This window comes from Simochromis diagramma, unplaced genomic scaffold, assembly GCF_900408965.1.
Source record: "Simochromis diagramma unplaced genomic scaffold, fSimDia1.1 OVJJ01000365.1, whole genome shotgun sequence".
Lineage (NCBI taxonomy): Eukaryota > Metazoa > Chordata > Actinopteri > Cichliformes > Cichlidae > Simochromis > Simochromis diagramma.
The window spans coordinates 960,553-977,905 of NW_024387230.1; the positions used below are offsets into that span (position 1 = coordinate 960,553).

General features: G+C 37.1%; 2 protein-coding genes across 2 annotated transcripts in view; one reads left to right on the forward strand and one right to left on the reverse strand.

Moving 5' to 3' along the window:
* The window catches only part of LOC120746870 (butyrophilin subfamily 3 member A3-like), a 310,219-nt gene that overhangs the window by 275,250 nt on the left and 17,616 nt on the right, over positions 1–17,353 (forward strand). The window lies entirely within an intron of this gene.
* Positions 1–17,353, reverse strand: part of LOC120746829 (chromosome partition protein Smc-like) — an 86,296-nt gene that overhangs the window by 58,982 nt on the left and 9,961 nt on the right. Inside the window, exon 9 of the mRNA XM_040052328.1 lies at positions 16,139–16,213. Within this exon, the coding sequence (XP_039908262.1) occupies positions 16,139–16,213 (75 nt within the window). The remainder of the gene's footprint in view (positions 1–16,138; positions 16,214–17,353) is intronic.

The window sequence follows — 17,353 nt, forward strand, 5'->3', positions numbered from 1 at the left end:
GTGTGTGTGTGTGTGTGTGTGTGTGTGTGTGTGATTTGTGTGAGGTCAAGATGTGACCCTGTGAAGACTCCCCAAAAGCTGGTGCCAGGAGTCTAGCGGGTCCATCTGAACAAAAGGCTCTTATACTTAAAGAGATATACATGTGTTTGCTATGACATATATCAACAAAGAGAAAATACGACCTCTCCTAGGAGGTGTGTAATCTATGCCAGAATCAAATCAAATCAAATCACTTGCACATCAAGTGATGTGCAAGTACCTGCACATCACCAATGTACCTGCACATCACATGTGCAGGTACATTGGTACAGCACATGTGAGTGAAATTCTTGTGTGCGAGCTTCAAAAGCAACAGAGTTGTGCAAAATACAATAATGTAAACAAGCAAAATACAAGAATGGCTACATCTGAAACTAATAAATATATGTACAATATATAATAGTATATGCATTTCTGGAGAACACTCTGTAGAGGAGTGAACGCACTCCCCTCTTCATGCTACACAGAGTTGTTACAGACCTCCTAGGATGAGACATTCTTTCAATCTACAAATGATTATACACCTCTAAGCATATATGGTTAAATATTTCTTAATACAAATGACAATAACAAAATCTAAACCCATCACCACACATGTTGAAAACAGGGGTAAGCAGCTGAGCAAGTTTCTCTCTTAAATCACACGATTTTGTCTACAAACTTTTGTTTAGCACAGAAAAGGTTGGATCGTCCTTTCACTCTGTACCTTAACTAAATTTGATCTCTTTCTGGTTAAGATGCTGTTTCGCATCGTCCCAAAAAGACTGCAGTTCTTTGAACTGGAGTCTGTCTTCTTTCACTGTGAGGGTCTTGATGGAGCTTCTCAGTTAAAAGGGATCAGAAATGCTGAGGCCTTCATTTCAGCATGTGAAGAGAGCTCACCAACACTACTGTGTGCGATTCATCGAGCCTATGCAACAGACAGCGGTGAATACTGGTGTGAGACTGGAGCAGGAGAGAAAAGCATCAGTGTCAACATCACCATAACTCGTATGTTTAACACTCGAGTGACCGAAATATTTTATTATGAAAAGATGACGTCATTTATGACCTGATGGATTTATGTCATTCAGAAACATTTTCTAACATAAAAATGTTCTATTTGTATCTATAGCTACTGTTGGGTCTGTGTTTCCACAAACCCCGCTAATTCTAGAGACTTATTCATCATGCAGAAAACAAGACAGTCGATCGATCAATTATTTGCGCAAGGGAGGCCTCGTCTGTGTCCACCAGGAAAATGACCCCCAGATCTGACCTCCTCCTGCTACCTTTTATTGAGAGACAGTTCACACAAAACACGTCAGAACAAAGCCACGCCCCCTTGGTTCTAAGACAAAGCATTTTATGTAAATGTGTGAACTTCTGTAAGAGTGTGTGTGTGTGTGTGTGTGTGTGTGTGTATGTCAGACCTCCTGCTGACCAAAGGGTCGTAAACGCAGGAAGCCTACATCAAAAGAAGCAGATCTTCCAGATAGGATGTATCTGCAATAAAACATTACAGCCCCCCACCAGAACCTCGAGAATCTGGGGGGGAAGGACAGTGGAGTTTCATCAGTTAAAACACTGTACAAATGGTAAACATAAAAATGGCTAACATCTAACAATTCAACTCTAACAGCTACAGTATTCTGAACTATTATTGTGATTATTTATTGTAAACAGTATTTAACTTAAATATTTTAATGAATCATAATGAATTTATTCAAATGTTCAATCCTATTTACTGTTAATAAAAATTAACATTAAAATTAGTGACTATCAATGAGGCCAAAATTTTGTTACCATGGCAGCTTTTAACTAACATTGTTCCACTTATTATTTCAGTGTTTTGCTTGTTTGGTTTGAAATGTTACAGATTTCTGTATCAGATAAAAAGTCTTGTTTTTCAGCTGGTTCTGTTGTCCTAGAGAGTCCTGTTGTCCCTGTCGAGGAGGGAAACAATGTGACTCTGCACTGCAGGAACAAGACAAAGATTTCTAAACTCACAGCTGATTTCTATAAAGATTGCTTCCTCATCGGGAACAGCTACACAGGAGAGATGAGCATCCACAAAGTTTCCAGGTCTGATGAAGGACTCTACAAGTGTAAGATGTTTAATACTGGAGAATCGCCAGAGAGCTTGTTGTTTTTTTCTCGTTTGGCTCTTGACAAAGGGGGTCGTACTTTTCTCCTCTCCCTTATATTTCCTGCTTGGCTTCTCGTGTCCTTGTCTAGTCTCGTCTGCTTTTCTACTTTTGCCCTGGAAGAGTCTCACGCTCTGTTCTCTAAAACCTAAAAGAGGAATTATGGATTTCATCAACTGGTCCCTGAATGCAATTGACACCCTCTTCTCAACGAGAAGCTTGGGCTCGAGTGAACCCGAGTGTCCTGGAGGGACGTTCCCCACTGGATACACAATGGACGGGTGGAGGAACTGGAGGGTCATATTGATTGGTTGGTAATTTATTTCAACATGTGAACAATATACAGGTACATTTAGAAAAGAAAATAAGAGAGAAAAAAATACTATACAAAATACATACAAAAAAACGTTCTGATTAATTTACATGTTGAAAGGGAGTGGGAAGAAGTAAACACTTATTTAATCCCACCCCTTTGCCATAAATTATCAGTTAATATTTAGTCATCTTCCTTACTGATATAATTTGTAATAAAAATAGTGAACAGATTTCTGATATACTATATACTATAATATCCCATCATAATTTTTTTTTAATTTTTTTTTTTTAAATAGAGACATTCACTTAATTTCAATATTTTCCTTTTCTTTATAGTTCGAGAAGATCATATTTTTATAACTCTTTTTGAACAGTTTTATGTTTGGACATTGCTTTAATTCCATATTCAGACTGTTCCATAGTTTCACTCCATGAACAGAAACACAAAAGCCTTTTCTCGTAGTATGTACCTTCCCTGTTTTGAAGTTACAAAAACCCCTTAAATCATAACTTCCTTCTTTCAAAAAAAACATACTCTGAATATTACCTGGCAGTTCTTTATTCTTTGCTTTGAATAGAATTTGTGCTGTTTGGAATTTCACTAGATCGTCAATTTTCAATATTTCAGACTGCAAAAATAGTGAGTTTGTATGTTCCCTATAACCTGCATTGCCCCAGACCTCTGCACAATAGCTTAAGTATGGTGAAACCAGTGAACAGTATAGAATATGAAGTGATGTTCTGTCGAATACCTGCTTTGCCTTGTTTAGTATTGCAATGCTACGTGATACTTTGGAATGAATATATCTTACGTGAGCTCTCCAGTTAAGTTTTTCATCTATTATTACCCCCAGAAATTTATTTTCACTGACTCTTCCAATATCAACACCATTTATTTGAATCTTAGCATTTGTATTTAAACTACTATTTCCAAATAACATAAGTTTAGATGTATTCAAATTTAATGATAATTTGTTTTTATCAAGCCAGAACTTCACTTTACTTATTTCATTAGTCATATCCTCCAATAAATTCTGCAGATCATCACCAGAGCAAAAAATGTTTGTATCGTCAGCAAAGGGAACCATTTTTAATACTTTGGACACTTGACAGATGTCGTTAATGTACAAGTTGAAGAATTTTGGACCCAAAACTGACCCTTGGGGTACACCACAAGCAATGTCCATACATAAGGAGCAACCACCATTTAATTTCACAAACTGCTTCCTGTCACCTAAATAACTCTAAATAACCCCTCTGACACCATAACGTTCCAGTTTTCTTATTAATACTGTATATCATGATCTATAGTGTCAAATGCCTTTGTCAAGTCTATGAATAACCCAGCCACATATGGCTTTTTGTCTATGGAATTTGTGATGTATTCTATTGACTCTAATAGTGCCAATGATGTTGATCTGCTTGATCTGAATCCGTACTGACTCTCGGTGAGTAGTTTATGTTTATCTATAAATTTTTCCAGTCAGATTTAAACAGTTTTTCAAGAACTTTTGAGAATTGAGGTAGTAAAGAGACAGGCCTGTAGTTTGTGAAATGGTGTTTGTTTCCAGATTTGTATAGAGGTATAACTTTTGCTATTTTCATTCTGTCTGGAAATCGACCAGTTTGAAATGATAAATTACAGATGTATGTAAATGGTTTTATAATAGCTTCAATGACTCTTTTAACCACTATCATATCAATATCATTACAATCCAAAGATTTCTGATTTTTACATTTTTTGACAATTTCAAAAACTTCATTTTCATCAACGGCTGTGAGAAACATAGAATATGGATTTTTGTCAATCAGTGTATCTGGTTTTTCCTGTGCTTTCCCAGTCATATGTCTGGTGGGACTGTCGATCGAGGACGTTGAAGACATCTACCTTTTCGGAACCATGATAACAGGGTTCTTGATGATTGGAGCTGACTTTGCCCTGGCTTATCGAAGATTAAAGAAAGTGGAATCAGCTGTTCAAAACCCCACAAGGCTGCCCGTTGTGAATGAAATGATGGGACAAGTCGTGACTTCTCGAAATGGGCTCATTGAACGGAGCACGGATAAGATCTTGGAGAAGCTCACGGTCTCCAACGGGAGATTGAGAGACCAGTGATCAACTGTAGAATTGACATGCAGTTGTTCACACTAAAGGAAAACCACCATTATTTCATGCGGCTACCATATCGGCGCCAGCTGAGGTTTCAAGGCTGGAGCTGAACACAAACAAATTCTCTCCCTGATAACAGACTCTGTTGGATTGTTCCTTCCCAACAAACCCCCATCCTGGATTCCAAACGCCTTCGAATGCTTATCTCCAAGGCTGAGGTCAGACAGCAGATCTAAGTCCCAGCGCTGGATTAATAGCACTTGGCAGGATGGCTGTGTCTACATCGGCTCACCTCTCACCCACTTACCCACCCCAGTTGCTTGTCATGTGGTTTATGGTGTTGTGATGTGGATATGTTTGTGCTCTCTGTGCAGAGAAGTCTTTTTTGTTTTCTGTTCTCATGCTGACCTCCCATAAGGAGCCCAGTATAGAGATCTCTTTTTTTCCCTCCTCCACTTGCCCATTGTACTGTACATTTCAGTGTTTTTCCAAATTACTACCTGTCCTCCAACGTCATGTCTTTGCTGTATGTATGGTCGGGGGGGGTCCAATTTCACTGCAGGTGTAAACTTTGCATGTGACAAATAAAAGGCTTGATTGATTGATTTACTGTCACAGGTACAAATTCAGTCATTTTAATTAAGACATTAATAGCTAGAATTAATCATAATTAATCATAATTGAGTATCGAATAATACCTTAGTATAACTAAGTGAAGCTAATCAGTTTCCCATTCTGTCATTTAAAGTAAAACCTTGTTTGTTTTACAGCAGATGTATTTTTATCGTTGCAGCACTTCACAGAGAGACCTGCTCATCTTCATGTTCTGCCGTCCACGTGTTCCTAATGCTGAGGACTATTTTCACCATTGTGATGGTGGTTCTGCTGCTGTTGTTAGTGGGATTACTTCACTTTGGAAAACTCTGTGTTACACAGAAATAAATGGTATTTGCAGATAAAGACTAATTGATGACTGATGGAGAATGTTCTGGAAGTTTTAACATTTAGAGAATGAAACAGTGCAGAAAACTGGACAATCCTAAGAGCTACACTATGACAGGTGAGTGCAAATATTGTAAAAATACTTTGACTTCATTTTTCTTTACTGCAACCTTTTTCTCCTGCAGTATTCAGCTGATTGCTGTTAAACTCTGTCATGCACAGAAGAGTTTAAAACCACAGGCCTGCTGAGCATTTTTAAAGACCTCTCAGTATCTCAGTTTACTCAGCATGTGGTGATTTTAGATGCTGCAGACACTCGAGTAATTTTAGCTTCTTATACAAACCACTCGAGAAAATGTTTGTGTCTTTGTTCACAGCAGGGGCCCGTTCTTCGTACCTCGCTAAGTAGGTTAGCTGGATTTGATTGTTGACGATTTCGCGTGATCCTGGATCGTTCGGTTCCCCGAAGCTCATCCAGGACTTGCTGTCATAGCAACAGAGCCGTAAGCGTAAACCTGCTCGGGAGCAGGTTTACTTTATGTAAACAGGATTAGATCGCGGCCACGCAGGTATGTCCGCTTCATTTATACAAAAGCAACAGCGATATTCCACCACTGTTTCACCATAAATAAATAACATCAATGTAACTAAAGATAATGCAGCACCTGATCCATTTATTGATTTCACACAGATACATACAGGTCATTTCCTAAAAAAGGGAAATGTACTATTAACATTATATTACATGTATGTGATTATTACAGATGTAATTCATATTTCAGAGTAGTAATTGTAAATTACTTTGTGTAATCAAGATGGGAGACCACGGCTATAAAAGCGAAGGTGGATTTGGGAAGCCTGTCGCAGCCATGTCCTGTCCGTATACGCGAGCCACCCATTGCGGAAGGTGCGAGATTGATAAGGAGAGTTTTCAGAATCCAGCGTATATTGCGGGATAGACAGGATCCTTTAGCTGAGCGCGACAGTGTGCTCATAGAGAGATATCGATATTCCCGTGAGGATATTATTTACTTAACCAACTTGTTGACGAGGGGGTGCAGGACCACCACCTGTCTTTTTTTTTTGCTCTGCCCTTTTCTTGGTTGCTGTTATGAACAAACAAACAGATTATTCCAGGGTCTCTTTCCAAGAGACGAAAAGCAATATAAGTGATAAATATTACCATTCTGTAGAATATTCTTATATTTCACTTTTACCTGTTCCCATGTTCTAGTGGGTCCTGTTGTGGCTCTAATGTGAAAGGGGATATGATATAACATATTATAATATAATGTAATATAATATTGGATAATATAGTGTAATATAATAAATTTACCCTACCGCCTACTGGTGTTGGCCAGAGGGGCCGATGGCGCGATATGGCAGCCTGGCTTCTGTCAGTCTGCCCCAGGACAGCTGTGGCTACAACCGTAGCTGCCTCCACCAGTGTGTGAATGTGAGAGTGACTGAATAGTGGCATTGTAAAGCGCTTTGGGTGCCTTGAAAAGCGCTATATCAATCCACTCCATTATTATTGTTATTATTAAATTACTTACGAGTTTAATTTGTCAGCAACTTTCTGCCAGCCCTCTCTCCTTGCTTTTGCAGCCTTTGCAGTGTTCCCTTGCGTTCTGATTAAACTCTGAAACTCCTGAAATCCCTCACTCAGGAGTTCTTGCTCTGCTGCCGAAAAATACCGAGCCGAGCGCGCTCCTTCGACATTTTCGCCGACCAATCAGAGGGTTGCCGATCAATGTTTCTACTATCGATGCGTAGCCCCTTTTACGACACCCAGTGATCTCACATTACTGCGTCCAGCTGTACTAATCGTCAACAGCAGGTGTGTTCGGGGAACCGGATTAGCGAGCTCACGGTTAGCGCGATGGTTTGGTCTTGGATGTAGTGAGCGACGTACGAAGAACGGGCCCCAGAGTTAAAACACTTCAGTGTGATCATTTCAATGTCAGCTTGTGGCTTCAGAATTCTATATAAACCTTGTTGCTGTAAACATGGCAGCGTATCCTCTGCAGCTAAATAGTGAGCATGGCAAGAATAATAACTTATATATATATTAACATATTTTAAAATGAAGGGACGTGCATTTTATTCGTTCATCTTTAGATTTGTTAACTGTTTTTAAAAAATTGACAAAAAAATATAAAGACAATCCCAGTGTCATGCACTCGGGTGTTGGAGATTTGGGCCTGGCTATTGTTCCCTGCTGAAGAGCGGCCCGACACCCAGTGAAAATATAATGTATGAGAAAAGAAAGAAGCAAACAATATGTTTATATACAGCACAGGAAAAATGAGAAAAATGCTTTGGAACTTTATCTATTTTAGTAATAAGTTTATTAATAAGAAATTTAGTGTTAAAAGATCAAGATTGTTTTTTTCCGTTTCTTACTTCAATTAACATTAAAACTCAGACTTATATAAAAATGATTTTGCATCACAATAACACAGATACAGCAACATTACAGTTCTATTTGTCGGACACAGAAAAATGAACACAATATTAAACACAAAGACACACAAATGTGACTAGAATAGTGCTTTAGCTCAGGAGTTGTTACCTGATCAATTATTTATTTATCAGTTGGTTTATTAACTTAAAATATGTTTAAAATCTTTCAAAAAATAAAATTAAGTTAAAAAATTTGCAGTGCATTTTCAACATATTTTTAGTTGATAAGGTTTATTAGTTTTTCTGTACAACTGAACAACTTTAGTATTTGGGAATTTTAGATGGATGATAAGAGCTTTTGCTTACTTCACTTAAAGTGTTACAAGTTGAACAACTGATTATTTAAACATGAATCAGTGACAGTGACAAACACCAAGTTTCTCCATGATGAAGCTCTTTGACCTCAAGCACTCCTCAGTTACATGTTGAGCAACTTCTGGATTAGTTTTGATTGGATCATCTCCGAAAGCTAAAGTTAAATTGGCTGCTGCGGGAAACCTGTTGGCAGAGATCAATTAGTGTTCTTTGTTTGTAAATACAATTCATCACATCTGTAAAAACTACAGTCAGTAAACTTGGAAGACAGATTTAAAGTGTTTGTCCCAACACCCTCAAGTGCCCTAATATTAGTTTGGTTTCTATAGAGCAAAGTATAAAGTTCAGTGACTATGAGAGTAAAGGTTTATTTTAGGACTTCTGCTCAGAAGTTTATTCTGACAAAAAAAAAAGAAGAACCAAGCCTGTGTGAACCTCGAGGCACTTTTTAAAACAGAAAATTGATAAATGAGGAAGTAACAACAGTAAGTATGGAGATAAGAAACAAACCAAACAGAGCAGAATTCTTAAAATAATGTCCAACCATCCTTCTTCTGATTATCTGGGGCCACGGGATAAACAATGATTTAAAAATCTAAGTAGATGGCTAAGTTGATATGGCTAAAGAAAAGAAATTAAAGGACGTAAGAAAGTTAATTAATTAAGATTAAGAAAATTAATCTTTCCCAATCATTCTTCAGTAAGAAATGTACCCATGAGAGAGATAATAGTGGGTGATTGATTTGACAAAGTTTTACCTCAGTTTTCTCCTCGAGCTGCTTTACCAACTGAAAGACAGAAGAGAGATAAAAACAAAGCTCGGATTTGAACTATATTCACCACAATTCACTAAAGCTCCAGTTACAGCTTCACTTATACTTAAAAATAACTGGCCTGATGTAAAAAAAAAAAAAAAACTCCAGAGAAACATTTAAATTTCCATTTAACTCGTCCCAACAACAGTTTAAACTCTTGTCTGTTTATAATTTCTCTGTTTTATTACAGCAGAGTTGATGGTTTAGTTTCTCATGATTGTTTTCATGCATGCTTCAAGTTGTAATTTCAGTATCAGTATCTGCACCATATAAAAAGAGATGACGGGGAAACATCACAGTAACCTGTTATGTTGGAAACCTTTTGGTTGAGCTTGGAAAAAGATATTTAACCCATAGAGTAACTGGGGTTATATTACACCTGAATATAGCATAAAATAGTGCTGCTTACAGCTTGTGAACATCTGCTCTGCCACCTCATAGCAGCTCTCAGTCTGTACACCTGACCCCACGAGGAAAAATGAAACAGGTGACAGTGTCAAACTTTAGCTGTTAGTCAGGTGAGGCACCTGTGCACTAGCTGTCACGGTCTGGCTAGGGCAGACCGTATGTTGCAGGGAAGGACTCAAGCGCAGACCGAAATGAGGTATGAATAACAAAACAAGCCGTTTATTAAGGCAAGAAACGAGGGTACAAAATAATAGGGAATCGATGAAAACTAAACAATGACCTAAACTGGGTGAACTAAAACGAAACATACAAAACTCTAAACATAACGAACTGACAGGGATACCTGGAGTGGAGACATAGGACAACGGAGCAGTACAACAGACGAATACAACGGACGACCTGACCAAGAATGACTGAGAACACACAGACTAAATGGACACAGGAGGATAATGAGGGAAGTGGCAACACATGGGAACCCAGCTGACACATGAACATAATTACGTCACAGGGGGAGAGTAACCGAACATGATGAACACAGACACACCAGACCTCTTCACAATAAAACAGGAAACACAGTGAGATATAGACATGACAACCTGAACTGACAACATAAGCCACAGACATGAAATACATGAAAAGCAGGGGGGACTTAACATGGTGGAAACACGAGGGGAAAATAACTAGAAACACCTAGGCATGATAGACTTAACATAGTGGGAACACGAGGGGTAAAATTAACTGGAAACAACTAGGCATGATAACGATGAACTTAGGAAACCTGAAGGCTACATAAACTAAACACAAAACGCTGGGTCAGCAGACCCAGGATCATGAGACTAGCAGCTTAAAGTGCTCTGCAAACCTTAAAGCTAACAGGTGGATTTTCCTGTTTTATAACTGAAGAACCACTGACTGCTTCAGAGATGGACAGTGAAAGTGGACAGTAGATCCTTGTTTTTTTTAATATAAATCTCATTGCTGCAGCTATGGGCAGTACAACAGTGCCGTCTTAGTCTGGTTAGTAGTTAGGTTTTTTCACTAGTTAGCTAACACAAACTAATGTCTATTAGCACCAACCAACCAAACAAACCGGTTGTAATATTGTACTCGTACAAGATGGATCTACACATGGTCTAACAAACTATCAGTGAGAACACCTATATACTCCAGCATCGCAAACGGAGTTAAATCTGCTTAAACACTGTCTGCAGTTTTTGAGAGGATGGCTCCATAGTTTAATATTTCATGTCTACATTAAAGTCAGAGTTGTCTGTGTCACAGAAGTTTCTCTCTTTTTACCTGGTTAATCACTATGGTAACCTGTGCTGATCACATAAACAGCAGCAGGTTATGATCTGAGATTTGGTTTGAAATCAGCTGAAAGCCTTTGATTGTTTAATTTACAGTATCTTGTAAGTTTCCTTACAATCTCTTCTTGCCAAATACATTTTAAATGTGTGAGCTGTTAAACTGTACCTTACTAAAACTACTGAATGATCAGTGTGCATCCATTAATTGTGTGATGCAAAAAACCGTATAAATACTGCTGAGTCTCTTTTACACTGCAGCAATTAGAAGTCACACAGCAAGAATATCTGTTCAGTCAAATTAAATTCACTTTGATGTGTGAGCAACGTCTCCTCTATCAGACTGTGGGGCAGTGACCTTTATTGTTTAAATGGATCCAGTTTAAAGATTCATAAACCTAATGTGCAGTCGCCACCTTAGACAAAAACACTGAGAGTGGGCTCAGAGATAAAACGATGAACTGCAATTAAAATGTTTATTTTCTGTATGCTAAATATCCAAGTTAATGACTTTCAGCATTTGTCTTTTTTTGAAACATTTTTGCATTTTTTTATGTTAAGAAGAAAATTCAGCAGGATTATAACAGAGATGAAATCCTTGATTTCTGGACTTTCGTTTTTTCAGGATTTCTCCTGCTAGAGCTGATTGTTTAAGTCTGAATACTTTTTCTCCAACAGCAGGTGAGAGGACACATGACTGGAGACGTGCTCTTTTATAAGACATGATATAACAATACATTCACAAACTTCACTAAAGAAAAAAAATCTGTTCAAAATTAATTAAAACATGTGTTATGTAAATATAAAGTGGTTGATGATGAAGTCTGAAAACAGTGAGAACAAACATGAGCTTCACTAACAGTTATTTGGTGTCTGAGGTTTGTTCTCATGTGTGATTGTAACCTGAACATGTAGAAAACAGATAATAGCAGGAGACAAAGATTTACCTCATTGAGATTTTTCTCAGTTTTCTTCTTCTCGTACTGGAGCTGCTTTACCAACTAAAGGACAGAAGAGAGATGAAGAAAAAGATCACAGCTATGAACTGAAATATGTTTTTGTGCTGGAAAATTAATGTTTGTGAAGAAATTCCAAATTTGGATTGTATACAAAGAGATAAAAGAGAGACGACAGCAGCTAAACGCTTTGGGTGAAAAGATTTACCTCTTTGAGTTTTCTGTCAGTTTCATCATTCCTCCTCTTCTCAGCCCAGAGCATCTTTTCCAAATAGCAGAGAGAAATGAAAACATCAGTATATTTTTAATGGAAATATTCTTCTAATCACTTTTGCAATATCCTAATTTATTTAGATTAGTTTATTTCGTATTAGTTATTTTTAAATGTTTAACTGACATTTAATGAGCTCCTTGATTATTATTAACACGTGCTCTTTTTTGTCTTGAACCACAACAAATAATGGTCCCATTTACTTTGACATCTGACAGCACATTTCTTATTACTGTCAACATTTAAAGAATAATTATGAATTTCAATATAACCACAACTTTTATAAGGATACTGTAGCATCTCTTAAATGAAATGAACATCTGCAATAGTCTTACTCTTGTGTTTATCTTTTCACACACAGTTAATCCAATCAAACGTAACAATAAAAGAATAAAAATAAACTTCCTCTTGTTTCTACTCGTTTCTATCAACCTATGTCAGCAGCACCATCACACAAAGCAAAGAAATCATGCATGTAAAGTGAAACAGCAGTGCTTTTTGTCTTAATGAAAAGCTGGAACAGAGCTGATCCTCTACATCAGACATCAGGCAGAACAGGGACCAGATCTGGACCCAGTGTTGAGATTTCTCTGTAAAGTTGAAACTGTTCAGTCGGGATTTAAACCGAAAAGGAACAATTCAAGCGTTTTATCTCTTTAATGAATTTTTCTGAAGTTAAGCACTTAATCTAAATGTGGGCAGTTTTCATATTTGAATGGTGAGAATTTCAGCAGACACACATACATATCTGTTCAGGTTTATGTTGTGTCACCAAAAACTGTTTTTGAATTATGTGTTAAAAGGTTTTGAAATGAACAATCATATGAAAACATCTGGGAACATCTCTCCCTGCATAAAAATTCACTCTTCATTCAACAAAAAGATAACAGTGGCATTTATTTCATTTCCTCCTCATGTCCTACATCTGAGTACTGGAGTGTTTCACAAACATCTATTTTTACTGAAGCAGTATTTAGACGTACAGAATGGAGTTAGATGTAAAAGCTGGCTGTGCAACAATTTGGGTATCGTTGTAATTTTACTGATTTGAATGCATGGAACTGGTCAATACTGATTACTTGCAACACTAAATCAGTTGGATTAGCTTGTTAATCCTTGAACTTCATAGGCAAGCAGGTCCAATCATAAGAAAATGTATCTAAGGTGGAAACTTTAAAGTTGTGCTTCTCTTTGACACTAAACAGTGACAGCATTGTCACTCAAGTAATTCTCAATAGATCTGAAAACAAAGATTGTCAGTACTGTGGTTCAGGGGGAGGCTGCAAAAACATCTCTCAGAGGTTTAAACTCAGTTTCATCTATAAGGACAGTAATCAGGAAATAGAAGAGCACAGGCACAGCTGTGGCTGAACTCAGGTCAGGCCAAGAAAAGTACAGGAGCTGCAAATGCAGCGGACTGTCAGAATGAATCACCTCCAAAACCCTGCAGAGCATCTTGCTGAAGATGTGTATTTGTACATATGTATGGGAGGGTAATGAAAAGAAGGCCTTTCTGCACTCACACCACAAACAGAATCACTTGTTGTATAAAAGCTCATTTAGATGAGACAGACTGACACTGTGTGTGGAAGAATAACACCACATTCCCCTGACTTGGATTTCATTGAAATTTTGTGAGATGATTTGAATCAGGCTGTTGATGCTGTTGATGCTTTTACACTAAATAATGAGACATTATGATCATCTGGATCTTTGCATCAAGACGTTTTCTCTAACTGGACTCTCTAAATTTCACTTTAATAATAATAATAATAAAAAGTCAGTGTGTGGTGGGGTAATGTTTATTTATATTGTACAGTTTGATGTAAATACTGACACTAACTCTATATCTTCTGAATGACAATAATGTGGCTATTCTGTTCTATTCTGTATTACCAAAGAGAGCCGAGTCAGCAAATTCTCATTTAGTATAAAGGAAACACAAACCTCCCAATTTTTGGACTCCACCTGCTTCTTCAGATTCTCTGCTGTGTCTTTCGCCTCCTGGAGCTGATCGATGATGTTACTATCTGTCTCACCCTGGAGCTGAAATGTTACACGAGGAAAGAGCAGAAGAAAGAAACGATCATGTTTAAGACAATAATGATAACACAACCAGAGTCAAGTAAAAGCTGTATTATGTAAATATTGTTCATCAGTGCTGCTGATTTAATGATTTAGTGTTTTATATTATAAAACGCTGCGTCCAGATGATTTAAATCTAATATAAACTTATTCATTTATATTAAAGAGTCTGATGGTGAATAAATATTGATGTGTGCAGTTATTCTATTCATAAATAGAGTTCAGTAAATTCAGAATGTTTATAACAGAAAGACAAACCTGAAGCTGCTTCAGCTTCTCTGCTGTTTCTTTGTCCTGCTGGAGCTGTTTGAGGATTTCACTGTCTGTCTTAGCCTGGAGCTGAAATGTTATATGAGGAAAGAGCAGAAGGAAGAAATGTTCATGTTTAAGACACAATATTAATACCACAATAGGATTTAAATAAAGCTGGAAATAAAATCTGTATTATGTAAATATAAGCTGGAAAACATAAATAAATATTTGTAAATAACACTAAGGAAATATCTTAGTTTCAATGCAGAGTCTCTAAAACTAAAAACCAGCTTTTACTTTTTACTTACTAATAATATGCACGCACAGCCCATCGTTCATCAGTGCTGCTGATTTAATGAATTATGTAAAACGCTGCGTCCAGATGAACAGAATCAACTTTCTGGGAATACGCATGGACAATTTGTTTTCTATATACTTACATATATATATCCTGGATTTTTTTATTTATTTAACTGAGACACGTAGATTTAAATCTAATATCAATTTATTCATTTATATTAAAGAGTCTGACGGTGAGTAAATATTGATGTGTGCAGTTATTCTATTTATAAATAGAGTTCAGTAATTTCAGAATGTTTATAACAGAAAGACAAACCTGAAGCTGCTCCACCTTCTCTGCTGTTTTTTTGTCCTGCTGGAGCTGTTTGAGGATTTCACTGTCTGTCTCACCCTGAAATGTTATATGAAGAAAGAGCAGACGGAAGAAATGTTCATGTTTAAGACACAATATTAGTAAAACAATAGGATTTAAATAAAGCTGGAAATAAAAGCTGTATTATGTAAATATAAGCTGGAAAACATCAATTAATATTTGTAAATAACACTAAGGAAATATCTTAGTTTCAATTTAGAGTTTCTAAAACTAAAACCAGCTTTTACTTTTTCCTTACTAATAATATGCACGCACAGGCCATTGTTCATCAGTGCTGCTGATTTTTTAAGTAATTATATAAATCTACTGTTTATAAGGTTTGGAAACCTGCAGTCAGCTGAAACTGAAGAAGTTACTTGGATGAGTGACAAAACGTTTCTCCCACTGAAAACGTTACGTCCAGATGAACAGAATCAACCTTATTATGCATGCACACTGTTTTGTCTTATATTCTTACATGTATATATCTGGGAGTTTTTTTTTATAATTGAGATGCTAAGATTTAGATTTATTGATTCATTTATACTGTACAGTCTGATGGGGAGTAAATATTGATGTGTGCAATTATTCTATTCACACAGAGAGTTGGGTCAGTAAATTCAAAATGTTTATAATGGAAACACAAACCTCCAGATTTTTCTGATTCTTCTTCTCCAGCTGCTTCAGTTTCTCTGCTGTTTCTTTCACCTCCTGGAGCTGATTGATGATTTTAGTATTCTTCTTCCACTGCAGGAGAAATGTTACATGAAGAAAGAGCAGAAGGAAGAAATGTTCATGTTTAAGACACAATAATGAAACACAACCAGTCACATTAAAGCTGTATGATGTAAATATAAGGGAGCTGATGCAGCATGATGTTAACAACATTAAGTGTTGTGGGATGATGTCAACAATCTTGCAGTGGTAAGATTTCAAAGTTGTGTTTGGTTAATGACACAGAAACTGCTGCTGGACAAAACTGCAGGAATATAAGTGCACAGGTCTGTGATCATTGGAAGGATGACAGCATCACATGTGTCCATGTTTACCTCTGTGTGCTGAGAGGTGCTTTCACTGACCTTTGAGTCCAGTGTAGAAAATATTTCCATCAGCTTCTGAATGATTTCATCCTTCTCCCTCTCAGATTTGATCATCTGTCAGAAATAAAGACAGACAGATGTTGATGTTGATGTTTCTGCAGCGCTTCGTTTATAAAAGTGACAAAATTATCGAAGCTTCACACTGTGAGCAACATGTTTCCAACCATCGTGTCCTCTCACTTTAATGATACAGACTGTACATGTTTTATTTATTATTTGTCTTAAAAATGCTAACTTCCTGCTTGTATATAATCACCAACACCTTTGGCTAAAAGATCTTCTTATTTAAAACCTGTTTATTGCTGTCGTGGATATCAGGGAACCTTCTCCCCACAATTCCTGTCAGGAGTTCCAGCTGGTCTCTGTTTGAGGGGGTAGGGACTAATAAGTGTATATTTCTGCCTACTCCTTTTCAAACAAATGAATGGAATTATATTTTGTAATGATTGTTAATACACATGTTTGAAATAAAAAATGAACTGAACTGTACTTCAACTGAGAGAGCGTCGTAGATGCCGTGTAAAATGCATTGGCTTATTAGTGAAAATGAAGGCTACCTTGGCATGATTTGCAAAAACACTTCATGCTATCCCGACTGGATTCGATTACTGGTGTTCTCTGTATATGGCTTACACCTCTTGTTGGGTTTACTACAATAACCCCACGCCAGCATCCTCCCCTTCCTCACAGGGTGAAGTAAACCCTCAGAACCTACGGCTGATAGGTCGGGCATCCACATCAGCCGCTGAGCCACTGGTCCCACTGAGTCTCGTTAATGCTTGATCGCTAGCAAAGAAAACTTAAAAGTTTTGTTAAAAATAAATTCTTAAGGACTTCTTCACTAATCAGGAACTGGATCAAAGCTTGTGAGAGCCGGTGAGTCCAGCTGTTTTACTGAACTTTTACCTTCAGACTGAATATCTTACCATGCTGACGATGAGTAGGCGTGGTGGTGGAGTGGCTGCTGTTTCTAGGATGAAGCTCACCTGCAAATAACTCTTAAGTGACTCTTAATAAAGTTTTGAACTTCTGGTGTTGCAGCTGTATACACACCTTCAAAATATCACAAGGATTTTATTCTACACTTTTCAAGCTTTTTAGCTGCTATCGTGCCAACAATAATTGGAACAATTTTCTATTACTTAAAAAAAAAAAATCAATAAGATAAAAAACTGCACGAAAACTGCAGTTCTG